The sequence below is a fragment of the Perkinsus marinus genome, assembly GCF_000006405.1.
Source record: "Perkinsus marinus ATCC 50983 genomic scaffold scf_1104296933122, whole genome shotgun sequence".
Taxonomy (NCBI): Eukaryota; Perkinsozoa; order Perkinsida; family Perkinsidae; genus Perkinsus; species Perkinsus marinus.
The window spans coordinates 127,699-143,247 of record NW_003215247.1 but is presented as its reverse complement, the minus strand read 5'-3'; the positions used below and the strand labels follow the sequence as shown (position 1 = coordinate 143,247).

The 15,549-nt window shown below is 50.1% G+C and overlaps 6 protein-coding genes across 6 annotated transcripts in view; all 6 read right to left on the bottom strand.

The window, feature by feature from the left end:
• Pmar_PMAR009546 (structural maintenance of chromosomes smc4, putative) overlaps positions 1–1,891 on the bottom strand; it is a gene marked incomplete at both ends in the record, with an annotated part of 5,060 nt that extends 3,169 nt beyond the window's left edge. The window contains 6 exons of the mRNA XM_002785270.1: positions 403–467; positions 695–872; positions 917–1,082; positions 1,128–1,202; positions 1,251–1,379; positions 1,448–1,891. Coding sequence (XP_002785316.1) covers positions 403–467; positions 695–872; positions 917–1,082; positions 1,128–1,202; positions 1,251–1,379; positions 1,448–1,891 — 1,057 coding nt within the window. The remainder of the gene's footprint in view (positions 1–402; positions 468–694; positions 873–916; positions 1,083–1,127; positions 1,203–1,250; positions 1,380–1,447) is intronic.
• A 15-nt stretch (positions 1,892–1,906) lies between these two features.
• Positions 1,907–8,827, bottom strand: Pmar_PMAR009545 (SMC4'SMC4,, putative; the record flags this gene model as incomplete). Its single annotated transcript, XM_002785269.1, has 35 exons — positions 1,907–1,984; positions 2,031–2,136; positions 2,181–2,503; positions 2,553–2,664; positions 2,711–2,781; positions 2,880–2,961; positions 2,993–3,074; positions 3,169–3,272; positions 3,402–3,503; positions 3,547–3,614; positions 3,649–3,755; positions 3,800–3,858; positions 3,914–3,994; positions 4,280–4,349; positions 4,397–4,488; positions 4,543–4,655; positions 4,859–4,994; positions 5,024–5,124; positions 5,173–5,284; positions 5,337–5,480; positions 5,521–5,661; positions 5,710–5,853; positions 5,907–6,017; positions 6,062–6,145; positions 6,412–6,512; positions 6,559–6,771; positions 6,819–6,932; positions 6,980–7,051; positions 7,192–7,278; positions 7,362–7,491; positions 7,595–7,745; positions 7,874–8,030; positions 8,145–8,259; positions 8,317–8,402; positions 8,627–8,827. 35 exons carry the CDS (start codon positions 8,825–8,827, stop codon positions 1,907–1,909), a joined length of 4,050 nt encoding a protein of 1,349 aa, XP_002785315.1.
• A 299-nt stretch (positions 8,828–9,126) lies between these two features.
• On the bottom strand, positions 9,127–9,731 carry Pmar_PMAR009544 (conserved hypothetical protein; the record flags this gene model as incomplete). Its single annotated transcript, XM_002785268.1, has 4 exons — positions 9,127–9,331; positions 9,381–9,498; positions 9,551–9,616; positions 9,674–9,731. 4 exons carry the CDS (start codon positions 9,729–9,731, stop codon positions 9,127–9,129), a joined length of 447 nt encoding a protein of 148 aa, XP_002785314.1.
• A 652-nt stretch (positions 9,732–10,383) lies between these two features.
• Pmar_PMAR009543 (serine/arginine rich splicing factor, putative) lies at positions 10,384–11,572 on the bottom strand. The gene is made up of 6 exons (XM_002785267.1): positions 11,212–11,572; positions 11,041–11,162; positions 10,800–10,992; positions 10,641–10,749; positions 10,535–10,594; positions 10,384–10,472 (listed from the first exon to the last, which is right to left on the bottom strand). Exons 1-6 carry the CDS (start codon positions 11,543–11,545, stop codon positions 10,445–10,447), a joined length of 846 nt encoding a protein of 281 aa, XP_002785313.1. The 5' UTR covers positions 11,546–11,572; the 3' UTR covers positions 10,384–10,444.
• A 97-nt stretch (positions 11,573–11,669) lies between these two features.
• Positions 11,670–14,295, bottom strand: Pmar_PMAR009542 (alpha tubulin, putative; the record flags this gene model as incomplete). The annotated part of the gene is made up of 16 exons (XM_002785266.1): positions 11,670–11,777; positions 11,818–11,880; positions 11,933–12,022; positions 12,109–12,269; positions 12,407–12,488; positions 12,558–12,587; positions 12,645–12,753; positions 12,799–12,866; positions 12,915–13,025; positions 13,070–13,184; positions 13,234–13,292; positions 13,422–13,505; positions 13,552–13,627; positions 13,777–13,900; positions 13,934–14,068; positions 14,196–14,295. The coding sequence occupies 16 exons, from the start codon at positions 14,293–14,295 to the stop codon at positions 11,670–11,672; spliced, it is 1,515 nt and encodes a 504-aa protein (XP_002785312.1).
• Positions 14,296–14,349: 54 nt separating this feature from the next.
• Pmar_PMAR009541 (NEDD8 precursor, putative) lies at positions 14,350–15,008 on the bottom strand. The gene is made up of 4 exons (XM_002785265.1): positions 14,845–15,008; positions 14,590–14,644; positions 14,473–14,546; positions 14,350–14,420 (listed from the first exon to the last, which is right to left on the bottom strand). Exons 1-4 carry the CDS (start codon positions 14,987–14,989, stop codon positions 14,362–14,364), a joined length of 333 nt encoding a protein of 110 aa, XP_002785311.1. The 5' UTR covers positions 14,990–15,008; the 3' UTR covers positions 14,350–14,361.
• Positions 15,009–15,549: the final 541 nt, after the last annotated feature.

Below are 15,549 nucleotides of genomic sequence, written 5' to 3'. Positions count from 1 at the left end.
CAATTCGTGGGTAGTAGATGGTAACATTGATTGTTGAACCCTCAGGTCTATCGAAATTACCACCGATTTTGACACTTGGTTGTTTCCCTGTGAATGGACGGGATGCTCCGAGGAATCGCTGATCCGTTATACATGGTGCGGTCGAATCTCTGCTCACATGACCAACAAGTTACTCCCATAGAGCGTAATGATATCGGGCTCGCAGGTGTCAAGCTTCCGAACCGTAAATACCTCAGTACAACTCGACACCTCCGACAAAATAGAAATGATGAATGCATAACGTAATTGATATGTGACGACCAGCATTGTGTCACCTTCTAACCGGCAGTAGCGGTGTGATGCTGCTACGGCTATTGTCGAGAGAGTCTCGTCGCAAATACTTGGCCGGATCTACCATTATACTCTTACTCCTATCCTGAGTCTTGCATATACCAACCAGTAGGTCCGCCAACTCAAACATAGAATTCCTAACAAGAAATATAGATACGCTTGGCACACTAAAAGGTCGGTCGATCGTAATCCCGATTTGAGATGACGATAAATTTCTCAAATCCTTGCTTTGAAATGTTAGGTCTGCTGGATGCTTTTGTAAGCTATTCGCCCGATCTCAATATTTGAGACACAATGTGAATAAAAAGAAATTTTCCCAGAGATTCAACCATTCAAATTGTGATGAAAAAGCGCATCCGGTCACCTGAGAGTAATGATGATAAACTGAGCGTTCTGTGTTCGTTCCTTGATGTAGTTGGCGATGATAGCAACATTGCGTTGATCGAGTGCTGCGTCTATTTCGTCCATGAAGTACAGTGGCGTCGGCTTATAGTGGTGCAATGCGAATACCAGAGCGAGCGAAGCCAGGGTCTTCTCTCCACCTACACCGGCATTCAACCGACAACCGCAAACATGCACAACTCACCACTAAGATTTGCTATCTGCTTCCAGCTCTTCCTGGGCGGCCGCACAGAGAAGGATATCCCCAGAGAGAAGGGGTCCTGCCCGTCCACAAGCTCGAGATCAGCATCCCCTCCGAGGGTTATCATCTGGTACAGCTCTTTCAGTTTCTCCCGAATCACGTGGAAGCCCTAAGAGGTTCATCGAATATGCCATCCTGTTGCCAGCAGACGCACTGTGAGGAACATAGTGAGGCGATCGTTCTCCAATTGCTTCAGCTGACTGCGTACATTATCGCGATCCTTAGTAACCTAGAGTTGAAGATTCCGACCAAGCCGGTTTCGACTGTCCATCCCTACCGCGTCGAGCTCGTCCTTCTTCCTCTTGTAGTCGGCAGCCTTCTTCTTATAGTCTTCAATAGCCCTAGTGTTGGGTTGCATCTTCTGTATCTCTTCCTCGAGGGAGAACATGGTCGACTTGATCGACGACTGATCACCAGTAAACCCAATGAACAGAAAGAGAGGAGACCACCGAAATAGACAGCATCAGTCCTCACCAGAGCCTTCTCCACCCCAGCGAGTTCCTCTTCAGTGAGATCCATCAAGACAGCCTTCCCCAGTGCTCGACAGTCCATCCTCTCTTCCCCTTGCACCATACCATGCTCCTCATCATCACTCCCCATCCTCTCATCAGGTTCGTCCTTAACTCGCTCAGGTGTGTGTTCAGGAGTCTCCCTCGGCAGCCGAGGGGTCGCGTGCCGGCCAGGCGACGTCACTGGTGTGCTCCTCTGTGATGGTAGCGGTGGAAGGTTCACCGCAGAGTCATGCTGAAGCACCAGAATCAGCCCATCAACTGGCCAAGGATTCACCTCAAGCTCCTCGAATAGAAGCGCCGTAGGAAGGTCATCCCATTCCTTCTTCAACGTGGCCAACTCCTTACTATGATGCCTTGAAGCCTCTTCATGCTGCTTCACTTTGTTACTCCTGAGGCTCGGCATCATCTACCCTCTCTCCAGCTACCCAACGTACTTCTCCTCATAGGCCATCTTTAGATCTTCCTCCCTCTTCCTCACATCTTGGTGTTCATCACGAATCTATCAGGACCGGTAACATCTCAGCCCTCCAGCCGTAGTCGCCCACCTTCTTCACTTCCTCCTTCAACGCTTCCACCTCCTTCTCGTATTCTTTCCGCTGCTCCAGTAGCTGATTATGATCCTCGAACAGTCCCAAGGCAAGCTCTTGCAGTCTGAATAAAAACCAGTCGGATCGGCGGAGCGAAGCTCTCCCAACTTCTCAGATTCTGGTCGCCGCTCCTCTTCCTCCTTCTCCAGAGCGTCAATGTCCTTGCGGAGCTGCTTGGCCTCCTTCAACGCCTTCTCGGCATTCTCTCGAGCTTTACGAATATTCAGAGCCAACTGGAGCAACAAGCCTGGTAATTTCGTGGCGCGCGACATTTTGCCCACCCGTCGCTTGTCGGTTTTCCTCTCATCCAAGGACTTCTTCAAATCCTCCATCTTCTTCTTCTGTGCTCGTGTCTTATCTCCCTCCGATCTCAGTATCTTATCCTTCAACAACTGTATAGCCTCCAAGAGCTCTCTGACTCCTCCTTGAATCTGTCACACACAATGCGTCTTCCTAAGGAGCCCCAAGGAGCCGATTCACCTCATTCAGCTCTCCCTGCTTTTCCTCAATCTTCCCGTCTAGCTCCGCTACCTCCTTCTTCTCTCTGTCACTTAGTTCCGGACATACTATTGCTTCCAGTTGTCGGTCGAATCTATAACCACACTCACACTCAAAACCACACAAGAGGGCCACCTTACTGTTGTATCGACAGCTTCACAGCCTCCAGGTCTACCGGCTGCTGCTGTCGCTGTTCATGATCCGCCAGCGTCTGAAGAACACTACTATATAGTTACATATCACCATAACAGGAAAAGATCGATGAGCTTCGCTCCGCTAGGATTTAGAGAAGTGATGGGTGCATCCTACCGCTTTCATCTGTCTGTTCATGTCCTGCAGCTCCAGGCGCTCGTTAGTGAGCTTCTCACGAGCCGTCTTGAGCTCGTCGATCCTACATAGGAGAGAGGAAGATGGCTGACCACATGGCTGCCTCTAATGAGCCTGACTTCTGCTTCAGTCGAGCGACTTGCTGCTCCAGCTTCTGATAGCTTCCAGTCTCGGGATCTACACAGGGAGGAAGTGACTATTCCCAACCATAAGCTCACAACAGATTACAATAACAGCATGTAAAGCACGAAATTGGTCGGCGGTCACTCACCCCTTCCTCGCTGTGATCCAAAGAGGCCCTTAACTGTCCTGCCACCAGCCGACATCACCCCACTAGTCTCCACTAGCTTTCCATCCAGTGATACGACACGGTACCTACCGCAGAAGGAGGTGGCCATGCACACACAGCCCTTTGGTAATACACATAACCCCTTCACAAACTATAAGGACATGCGACTAATGCCTTCCGCAAAAGGAGTTGCTCTACTCTGCCTTCCGACTCACCGACGCCCACTGGTACTCTCGCCGTGACCAACCCTCTGAGCCTGATTCAGGTCCTTAGCTACCAAGGTCTCTCGAACCGCGAAGTAGAATGCAGCACGGAATCTATTATGGAATAGAGTGACAAACTGATGACACCTTCTCCTACTTCCTCTCGGTCGGCTTAATCAAGTCGATGAGACGCTGAGTATCTTCTGGAGGGTTTCCTGCCGGCTTCTTCTCTAACACCTACAGATCCTCACATCGCAACGATCGACATAGTGAGGCTAATAATGACCTTGTCCAGTATAATGCACGTCACCCTTCCCAACCTCCTCTGCTTACAAAACTCCACTACCGCTTGGGCCGCCTCAGCATCTATAACAACTCAAGTGTGACCGCAGATATGAACACCAACTTACTATCAACCACCATGTTCTCCAATGTCCCTGCAGCCGCTGTGCAAGCCGCCACATCGTATCTGCAAGAGACTGCCCCTCCCAGAGAACGAGGTCTGTCAGTAAAGACCCCCTCACATATCATCAACTGTCCCTAGATCTCCCAATCGGCCGTGGACTCCCTTCAGCTGACCAGATCGGGCTGCTTGCATTACAGCTCTGAGAGAGGACTCCACCATGACACCGGAATTTTTCCCGTGATATGAAAAACATTAGTAAAAAAGATTTCACGTTTCACTTCGCGAGAAACGCATGCGAGCAGTGAAAACCGCGTATAACACGTGATGTGCTTTACGTGATATGGAATAGTTTGTCGGGTACAATCAGCGAAGAGTTCGCAATTCACTTCATATCGCGGATGTCGCGTTTTTCAACTAGACTATGACGCCAATTCACGTAAAACGGGTGAAACTCCACTATTCCCCCCCAGTTCATCTCCCCCACCGTCTTAGATTAGGTGCTCCTTGAGAAGCACCACTCTCCTGCATCTTCACGTGGGTACTCTCTATTTTATCTAAACAACCTTGTCACCACCCCCACCACTTCTCCCCACCCTCCCACTGTGAATGTCGGTGCCCTCAATGCCGTTCTGTTTCAATGCCTCATAGATCTCCGCGATCCTCTCCTCATTCTGGTGGATCCTCCCAGAGTACCTGCAGTGACCCCATTGGACCTCGAAGGAATCCCACTGCCACACCCCACCCTACTGTTCCATCACTCGTTTGCTCTCCTCCACTGCTTCCTCCCTATGTTTCAACTTATCCACCATAATCTGCTTTTCCTGCTCAATCCTAGCCCGCTGGCCCTGGGCGGCAGAAACCTAACATGTAGGCGACGAAGTACTGTTCATACCGCGACGACGGGTTTTAGCTACTATCCGTGATTCCAAGTCTCGAGATTACACTGAATCACGTTAAATTGAACGAGACGTGATCACATTTTAACTAGTCCCCTATACGTATTCCCCCCTCAAGATGACCACAGGCAACTACTCTGTAGTTCACCGTCAGCCCTCCCCCTCACTTTATCTGTCAGCTGTTTCTTCTGTTTCAGCATGTCGTTTATTTCCCTCTTATACTCTGATTCCGCAGACCTCAGCTCGTCCAGATCCTTGGTCAACTTGTCCAGCTCCTCCCTACCATCCAACTCCACGTCTCTACTATGGATGCCCATTACCACTACTACTACTTCTTCTCAGTGCTGCACTTAGCCTCTTTCCCATATATCTCCTCCAGCTTCTCCCTTTCAATACCACTCCTTTCCTCCAACTTACTTATCTCATCTTCTACCTAACAAATTCCCATACCACACCTCCGACTTAAAGGCGTTCGCTTCACTTTAGGCAAGTCGACCTCTTCCATCTCCTTGGCGTCATCCTGCAGCTTCTCCGCCTTATTCTCTTTCACTGTTATCTCCTTTTTCGTGCGCTTCAATTTCATCTCACACGCCCTGCGGAACACAGAACGTCAAGGGCCAGCATAAAAGCAATACCCCCTCCTACTTCAAATCCTCCTTTGACTTGGTCAACTGTCGGTCCATTTCGTTAAACTTATTCAACAACTTATCGCACTTGTGACTGATCTTATGGCAGACCTTCTCCTTAACCCTGCACTCTCCCTCGGCCGCCTTCAGCTTCTGATTGGCCCTAAGAGCCCACTCCCCTCTACCCAGCTCCCCGATCTCACTCTTCAATTTCCTCCATCATCTCCTTCAAAGCCTCCTCCGCTTCCTTCCTCTCCGCCTCTGCCTCTCTCCGCCTATTGTCCGCCTTTCCCCTGCTATACTGTACCAACTTAGCCTTCGCCCCAATCAGCTTACATTGAACTCTGAAATGATCCAACTCCCTATGTCAAGAGAGCACCCCACCCACTCACTTAACATATTTCATAGCTTCCCTCTTGGGCCCTTCCAGCGCCACTACGTCCTTATGAGCAGCATTGACTCTATTCAAATGCATATTTCTATCTTCAACAAGTCTATTCATTTCCTCTGTGGACTTCTCGATATCCTCTATATACCTTACAGAGGGTCGCTCCCCATCAAAGTGAAGGCTCCATGATCAGCAACCTACACTTCGGATCCAATGATCTCCTCAAGGAACTCCAGAAAGCCCGGCTGACTGCTTTCCCCCTTCGGCTTCATCATAGCAATCGATTCCACTTCTCCCTGTAGGATGAGGAACCTGTCACGGCTCAGCCTGAACGCCCATCACCAACTAGGCCCCACCTATTGTGATCTAAGTCGATGCCATACCCCCGAAGGCGGTCACCGACTTCGGTCCAGGAGGATGTGCGATCGTCTATAGCGTACCTAGATACACTCCTAGGCGAGAACCTTCCTGAACTGGAATTGTATACAACTAGTATCAGCCTAGTGTGGGGAACTACGCACATGATTAACCTCACGTGCTAGTGACAAAATGAAAATTCTGAGGGAGTTCTGGGAAATTCCTATTGGTTTTTGAACACTTCTACCCGCTGTTAACTTCAATAGTAAGTGCGAAAACTCTTCAGCTCAGATGAGCGAACATATATTCCAACACTGGTATCAGCAATAATAGTTATAGTGGCTACTACTTGCTTGAACTGTTAGCATAACACTCCCGAGAGATCGTGAAGGCCGAGCCAGGTATCTCCTGACCATCCTCATTGTTGACCTCTGCAAAACCAATCTTAACCTGAAGCCGGTCATCAGTGAGGAAGGAACATCCTCCCACAGCGCACCCTGGCTCGGTCCGGCCTTTCCCCACCAGCGTTGTGGATGAGCTCAGCTAGCTTGTTCTGTCGAATCTGCTTAGCCTTCTTGCCGAAAACGAAAAGCATGGCATCGATGATATTTGATTTTCCCGATCCATTAGGACCGACAATCACAGAGAAGTTGTTCGAGAATGTGCCGATGTACTTATGACCACCATACGACTTGAAGTTTTCCAGAACCTGTACGCACCCCGGTACGATTCCCAGGGCCTCCATTTCTCCCTCACAATGTCTCGGATGACAAGTCGTTTAAAGTCTCCTTTGCCAAACTTGTGCTTCTTCGCCATCGACCCCGCAGCGTTACTGGGCATCGGTCTCTTAGGAGGAGTCTCAGGCGCGACCTGTAGAGCTCCACTCCCTCACACTCCTCTCCCCTTTCTCCATCTACCTGCTGAACTACACTGTTCACATCTTCTCTCGCTTGTCGACGGCCTTCCTCGACCACCACCCCCCGACGTGGCTAAGGCAGAAGCCAAATTATTGGATGACAGAACTTCCATCGTGAGAAGACAGTCTTTGCCACGCTAAGTGGCCTGTATGTCGAACCCACGATTCCGTCACGCGCCACGAAATTAACCCTGCGACGTCGCGAGGATTCACCTGGACTTCATCAGGAGTGGTATCCTCAGTGGAGGCTGCAGTGTCGCTAGTGGCCTTCTTCACTCGGCTGTTACGATCGTCGGGCAACTGATAAGGAACAACCCGTTCATATCAGGACTCTCCGGAGTATCCTAGGTTCCCCACTAGTAGATACAGAACAGGCCCCTCACCTCGACATTCGCGTTGCGGCCAGCATTCTCCTTATTTTCGTTCTCATCGTCGACCTGCTGACATTTTATCATCACCAAGGACAAACCCACAGAATGGAAAGCTGACGACCCCACAAGAATAACCAGCAGCCTCAACACAACACCCGATGGGGTCTACTACCACAGCTGAACCACCCAGGAATACCCCAAGCCTGCATGCTATGCCAACTCGACTACCTCAACCACCGAATCACAATACAGCACCAACAGCATGTTCCATCAGCTCAGTGCTCTCTACAGCCTCCGAGCTCGAGCGGGGAGAGGTCCTCCCCTCCGAAGTGGTGACGAGGGATGACCCCTCGTGGTGCTCATCATCCTCTCTTCTACTCAGCTTTCGAGTGATCCCTAAAAGCCGCCATGATAGTCGAGAGCTGTGACTTCCTATATGGACTCTATTCGGAAAGCTACGCCTTTCGGTGCAATACAAGGCATCACACGGGTCGATTATGATTCAGACGATCAAGCCCACCCACCGGCCGAGAGCATCCCTCCAGCCAGAACTGTCACTAAATGACGATACTTGACTAGCCAATCCCACCACCCAGTGAGAGGTGGATGGGGGTTATAGGGCGCTCGGGGGGCGAAGGGGTGACGACAAGGCCAATCCCAAGCGCAATGCTCGCTCATAAACTGAAATGATACTCCTCAGACTGGACCGACTGAGGTCTCTGATTCCCTATTGGATGAGACAGAAGAGGCCCTCGAGGGCTACCTACGAATATATCACCACGGCTCTAGTAGTACCTCCTTATCCTTATACCCCATACAACTGAGGTCCTTTATAGGGAAGCATGGTCCTCCCCCCTCATAGGGATCGTCCGCCTCGCATTTGAAGCCACACTTCCCCATATACACCGACCTAACGGCACGCATCACCACACTCCTCCTCCTCCTCTTCCTTCCACCACCCACTGACCTGTGCCATCCCTTAGGGCACATATCATAATTGGGAGTGCATCTACGAGGTGGTGGTGGGGGAACCTTCTGCCACGCCGAGGGATCCTAACGAGTCAACAACAGTTATCGCGCCATAGTTTATGACACAGAGTATGTTGTCTTTACGACTAATGAAGAATATATACCCCTCATTTGACGCTAACGTTCTGGCCTTATTCCAAGACAGAGTAGAGAAAGGCAATCACAGAACGCTCAAACTTCCGCGAACGTATAGAGGTAATGAATACCACATCCACGATCATCACGGCTGAGCAATAGTGAGCTTTTACCATGCCATGACTCGCCATCTCGTTGGCCCACTTCTCATAGGCCTCATCCTTCCCTTCTGCCTCTAACGCCGCCCTCTGGAGAATCTCCCCGTTCCTGTAGCCGACCTCTTGAACTCTGTGGAACATCTTCATGAAGATCCCCATAGGGTCGACGGGCAGGGCTGGGGCATGGTGTAGGTGGAAGGAAGGGAACAAAACCATACCCAAATCATCCTACACTACTTCCCTATGACAACAAGCACACTCTCTATAACAGACGAGCAGACGCTACATCAAAAGGTTATCATTGAGCACAGCGCCCATAAGGTGTGATCGATCCCCTGACGACCATCAGAACTGATGACACGCAGGGAAAGCATTTACCAATGGGGTAGATGCATGCGAGTAACTACTGCTCCTTAAGAAACTACTACTACTACTCTTCCCAATTACCAACACCAAGTCCCCATCTACCGTACAGAAACCAATCGAGTAAGAGTACATGCAACAGAAACTTGTGATCACTCCTCACCACCAATAAGGAGCCCATCAGCATCACCGTCGTGGTCCATCAGCTCCTGAGCCTCCAACTCCGCCACACGCCGCGCCTCTCGCTTCTTCAACCGAGCAGTTTCCCTCTCATGATCGATCACCTTCCATGCCTCCTGTACCTCCGCCCACTCGTATTCAAGTCGCCGACGGTATCCTATGGCCATCTCCTTAGCTCTGGACAGGACATCTCCAGAAAATCCATACCACTCCTTAAGCTACTCACCTGTCGAACCCCCACTGACCGACTCTGAAATAGCAGCTGCAATTGACGAAGTAGTTGTGCTCATAGCACCGCCTCTTGAACTGAACTCTCCAAGACCCACTCGGATGCCATCTCACTCCTAAACCATGGGAGCTTCCGAACCTGCCTCCCAGACCACCGCCACCACTAACCTCTAACGCCACAAAGATACTTCGTCCATTCAATTTGTTTGATGAGCTCTCTCGACTCATTCGTTCCTGCCACAATAGAACAAAGATGCCCTCCTTGCCCCCATGCCCCTTCATACCACCCACCTGCTCTGAACATCCTCCTAATGTAGCCACTGGCCATCACACTCTTCGGTATGGCCATGTACGATATGGGCCTGATAGCAACGGTACGAGACAAGGCAGAGTGTAACATCATCACACTTGAGCTAAGGGCACAGCAAACCCCTCCCACCCCTACTTGGGAACATAGTGCGTTTGATGATGTTGGAGCAAGCGACCCTTGTGGGATCTTCGTTGTCTAACTCGAACCTTCATACCTCTAAAGAGCCACCAATCGACACCACAAACAGATGCGCCCCAAACTATCCCTGCAGACCCGCCTAAGTGGTCGTCACCGGTGTTGGAATATATATTCGCTTTCCTCAGTTATGGTCATGAGCTTCCTATCTTATCACAGCAATTACTATAGGAACTAGAGCGGAAGTGTTCAGAAACAAACAAGGGCCTCTAAAAATTTCCATACTGTCATCGAGAAATGTAGTTGACCATATGTATATGCTTCCACCTTGGTCCTCACTACAACAGTCCCCTCAATGTGGACTCACCTAGTCTGCCCAAGCATCGGGCTGAGGACTCCTCCCCAACCCAGCGACGTCAACCATGCCGTGGGTCGCAGTAGGCTCGTAGGCGCCAAGAGCATACTCCAATAACTACTTCCAACACCACCATCCACTCCCCCCCCCTTGAATTGAACAAAACCCAAGGCCTCTAAATGTTCCGAGTGAGTACGTATCTTCGATGTTATTTCCTTAGTAAACCTGACACTGCTGTGGTGTCACTCCTAGCGATAGTGATTTAATAACGATCACGAGAACGAGAACGTCTGAAGGGAGAGGTAGTCATCGAGCCGGCCTTCGGACCATAGAAGAAGTTCCTTCAACTCACCTGCCATAGGAGGGGGAACGGCGACGACTTCTGCCCTCGGAATAGTATTCACGACCGCCTCTGAAACAACCAATACAAGAGCATAGGGAAGCTGAGCCCGCCTCACCTGTAGCCACCACCATACCCTCCTCTTGAAGACCTTCCCCCTCTATATTCATCATCCAGTCTTCGCATAGTCCTAGGGGACTTCCGTCTCTGCTTGGCAACTTCCACCTCTGCTCACCACAGAGTCCAGAGCCCATTGAAAGTCACCTCGCCCTATTACCAACATAGTTGCTGCCAAGTCGTTGACCATCCATAGCGTCCCTGGCCTCATCAGCATCCCTAGGATCGTCGAACTCAACAAAGCCGAAGCCTCGAGGCCTCTTGCTGTAGTAGTCCAAAGGGATGTACACATCCCGCACATACCCAAAGCGCTCAAATGCATCGCGGAGTCTCATAGGATTCACTTCATCGGGCTAAAGGCAAATACTCACCCTATGCTAACGAGGCTACCAGTTACTGACCAGATTCCTAACAAGCAAACTGCAGGAGCCTTCACGAGCCCCACCGCGACCACCAGGGGTACGGGAACGACTGCGCTCTCTCCTGCTCGGCCCACGATGACGAGAATCGGACTCCGAACGACCTGCTGGATAGACCGGAATTCCATGGCGCAGCAGTCAACAAGAGCTTACCTCGACCGCCCTCACTGCGAGACCTCGATTCTCTATCCGGACTCGTCCCACGTCTACGACTGTGAGGACTTCTACTGCAGCTCTTCTTCTCTCCTCGACCTCTACTATCCCCCCTTCTGCTCGATCGTACCGAGGCCTCACTATCACTCTTGCGGTCTTCAGATTCACTACGCTCCCTCACAGGACTCTTCTCCTTAGGGCTCAGCACCTTCTCCTCGCTAGCGTCACGCTTAGGGGTTTCCTCCTCTCCCTCCTTAATTGGAGTTCTCGAGCGACTACGCTCACTTCCATCAGAGCGCTTCGAATAGGATCGACTACGGCTGGCAGATGACATGTATAGGACAGTGTTACGGCTGTGTCTACTGCCATCATACCTACCCCCTCCCCACCACTAAACTCCACAACAGTACATGAAGAAATAACATGAGATTAGCACAGACATGATGCAATGATGCTGATCATCCCTGCTGAGCGACCCTCTGGTCATTTTCCTCATCAGTAAAAGGTGGGTGGTTGTCGGTGGCATTGGCATCATGAGAATGTGCTGTCGAGCCGACCAACTCCAACTGGACCCAGCATCTCATTACACTACTGGAGCTCACCTACCACGTTGGTTTCGCTCTCTTTCGCCATGCACTGCTGGAGGAGAGCCTCGTGATCATCTATGATCTGTCTCAACGGAATTTGCAAATGGAGTGGTATAGAATGATCACTGCCTTACAGTCCTAACAATCTCCTTCGCTTCATAGAACATATCCATCTCACCGTTGGCGTCTACGAACTGCCATACGTACGACTTATGGTAGAATAACTGCAACAAGGAGCATCCAAGGCATATCAGGCCAAGGCCCGCCGCTAGCCTTACTACTAAGAGTACGCCATAGTATATCCCCCTACCTGTAGGAACTTCTTATACTGCCTCAAGAACATCGTTCTGACAGCTGTGGTATTAGCCAGAACACACCCTTGCCGATCGCAACGTGCCATGAATGGCTCTCCATTACCAGTAAGAGGTATGCTGGGAGGCACACCGACGACTCCCACTTTGAAGCCGGACTCTAACAACATTGGCACCAGGAATAGAGATGATCAAGATCGCTGCCTCCAAGTCTACGAGCTATTATACTCGGCAAGGAAAGACGAGACTATCAGCCCAAAACAGATTCGCAGCTTCCTATTGAAAGTGAGTACTTACCAATCCAAGGCAAGAAGCGCAGCGCCGTACGATAGCTTGCTTTCGGGTTACACAGAGTATTGATCGCTTGCAGGGCGTCGACCTGAGGGAGGAGGGAGAAGGCAGGACCTCGTCGATGGGGCTACCGCTTGCATTGGCGGTCCAACACTACCCGACCTTCCATCATGGCGAGGATCAGTACCTCTTAAAATGCAGTGGCCAGGGATCGAACCAAGGACCTTTCCCACCTTAGTAATACACATACACTCAAATAGCGATTCAGCCTCAATGTCGGCCCGACATCGCATAGGAAACTCCTCGGTTCGAACAGATCAATAACAATATCCTTAGTGGAGAAGGACTCATGCCTAAAGCACCATACAGCTGACGACCATCCAGATTCATGTCACTACTTATGCCGAGAGGCATGGCGTACTGGCGACAGTGCTACAATTGGATACCTATACACTGGCGTGGGTACCTACTACGACGCTATTCAAGAACGGTAGTGAACCCCTAGTGCGCCTACAATGTTATGAATGATCTCAAGGAGGCTGGCATTGATCATAGACTCGAAACGTAGGGAGGTAGTACAGGCCGATACAACTTGGGAAATAAGTCGATTGAGATGGTAGAAGGTCTGACCAGCATGCCCTGCAACGGCGACCCACCAGGGACGACTACCGGATTTTTAACAGCGAGCTGATCACGACACAGCTTATAGGCTGCTTGGTTGTCAAGCATGAGAGAGAGGTCACACACAGCCTTACTGTAAGCAGTAGCGAAGAGGCAATTGTACCTTTTCCAAGAATCGAGATACCGCATAATCCAGGCACTACCAACACTACGGTTCAACTGCTGAACTGCTGTACTCCGCACTAGGATATAGTACGGGCTCCAGGATAACCTACATACAAATGCCATCAGGGAAGGTCGCAACAGCAAACGAGAGCAAACCATTCCTTCCTCTTATTGCCAATGCAAAATATAACCTTAGCCGGGATCGAACCCGGGACCTATCGAATCACTAGTCTACCTTCTTCTCAAACTGTTCTCTCAGTGCCTCCAACAGCTCACAGCCAATGCCCGAACCTGTCCCTCCACCGAAGGAACGGAACGTCTGAGGACTCAAGATCTGCCGAGTCCCGATCAGGACGAACACCCACAAAGAATCCTGCTAGATTAGAGCACTTATCGGCTTCCTTCCTCAATCTGTCCATCATCTCATCCACTATGTGATACCTGCAACAAGCCCTCCTCCGATCAACCATAATGTCGGCCGATGTCCGATGCCCACGCGTATCGACCAACTTCGAACAACTTCGCTCTATATTTTCACGACGAGCTATCAACCACGATTTCCTGTATTCCTCCAATACCCTAGTTATCACTCGATGGCCTGTGTCCGACCCTCAAAGAAGTTACTGCGGCAATCCTGCTTGTACCCCATCACTTGTTCGGGATTGTACAGGTTACGCCACTTACAGCGAGGTCCGAGGATCTCGTGTTTCGTACCTAGCAATCCAAAGGTCCCAGGTTCAACCCCACCCGACGACGTTATATCACTCGGATCAGTATCCATAAACAACGTGCGAGGAACGTGCTGTCCTGATGGAGTCTCATGGAAGAACGTATTAAAAGGATCCTCCATAGACCCGACAGATTCATCGCTCGGCATCGTGCCTGACCATCCACATCATTTTCGTCAGTACTGCAAACAACCATCAATCACGGATGAAGGACCCTCAAAGACTATACAGTGTAGAACCAAGGAAATGACCCTTTTGATAGACTACTGCACACTGCCTACCATCAGGCTCGATGCCGTGCTCTATACAGAAGAGCTCCCATACCTTCTGGCCGACAGAACATCCCGCCTGGCCGAGATGACACGTGATGACCTCTCGCATATTAGGAGTGAACACTGTCAATGCTGTATCCCGCTAACTCAAGGCAGTAGCACCGAAGACAGCATGTTAATTGACACCGTGGATTGCCGCCTCCTCCTTCGAGGCATCCTCCACTGTCATCTCACCTGTACATCAAAACTCACTAGACCATCCCTCCTAAGCAAGTCCATCCCTTACCTGGCGCATCGCGTCGATCAACCAAATGGACAACATTTCTATCTCGCAGCGCCCCACAGTCCTTCAGCACGTACCTGACGTACATCAAGAGACCAACCATGGACATGATCAACTTACTCATCCTTCAGCTCTTCTCCTGAATGTAATAATATTTGTTCCTCTACTGGTATGCCTAACAGCACTAGAATTTCATCCGCGATATGGAAAAACACTAGTGGAAAACATATTTCACATTTCACTTGGCGGAAAACAGTGGTGTTATCGGTCCCAGAGGTATATACGTCTTATAGTTTGCATGGAGTATTACACCACTTCACGTCTACCGAGTGAAACTCCACTGTAAACCACCACATACTCAGCCGAACCACCTACCTGTCTTTTTCAAGGTGTATTTTTTCAACATCGAGACCTTGTCATTCTGGCTAATTTCGACCCACACTGTAGCAGCCGTCTTGACGTTGACCACGAAGAGCAACAGAGGAGGTGGAGGCGGAGGCACTACAACAACTTCCCGCATAAGGGAGACGAATTCGCCTGAATACAGTTGATCTCCTCCGATGAGGCAAGAGCAACGCAACAGAGAAAAAGTCGCCGTTGAACGTAATTTGATACAGGAAATAACCTCAGTGAACGGTGCCAGGCACTCTGCAGTGAGCATCACAACTCGTACACAACGACAGACCTAGCAATCATAAGTTCACCGAGATTCGGTATAGTAATGGAGTGAATGAATAGGTACTTAGTGACCATGGTATGTAGAAGAAAGCGACGCGTGGAGCGCCGACAGGAACAATAACGAAAGGAGCGATACAGCAAATAACAGTAGAAACAATACCAACAACGGCAGCGTCATCGAGTATGGAACATATTCTAGACAACGAGTATCCTTACTACAACTTGACTACTTATCAACAATAATATAAAACAATAATAGACACACCATAGTGAGGGAATCGGGATAATTTGGATTCGAAGAAACACTTCCCGTTAACGTACCATGCTCAAACGGTATAGGGTCAGAACCAACACTCCATCATCACCAAACAGGATAGCAACTTCTCTACCATCATCAGGTAC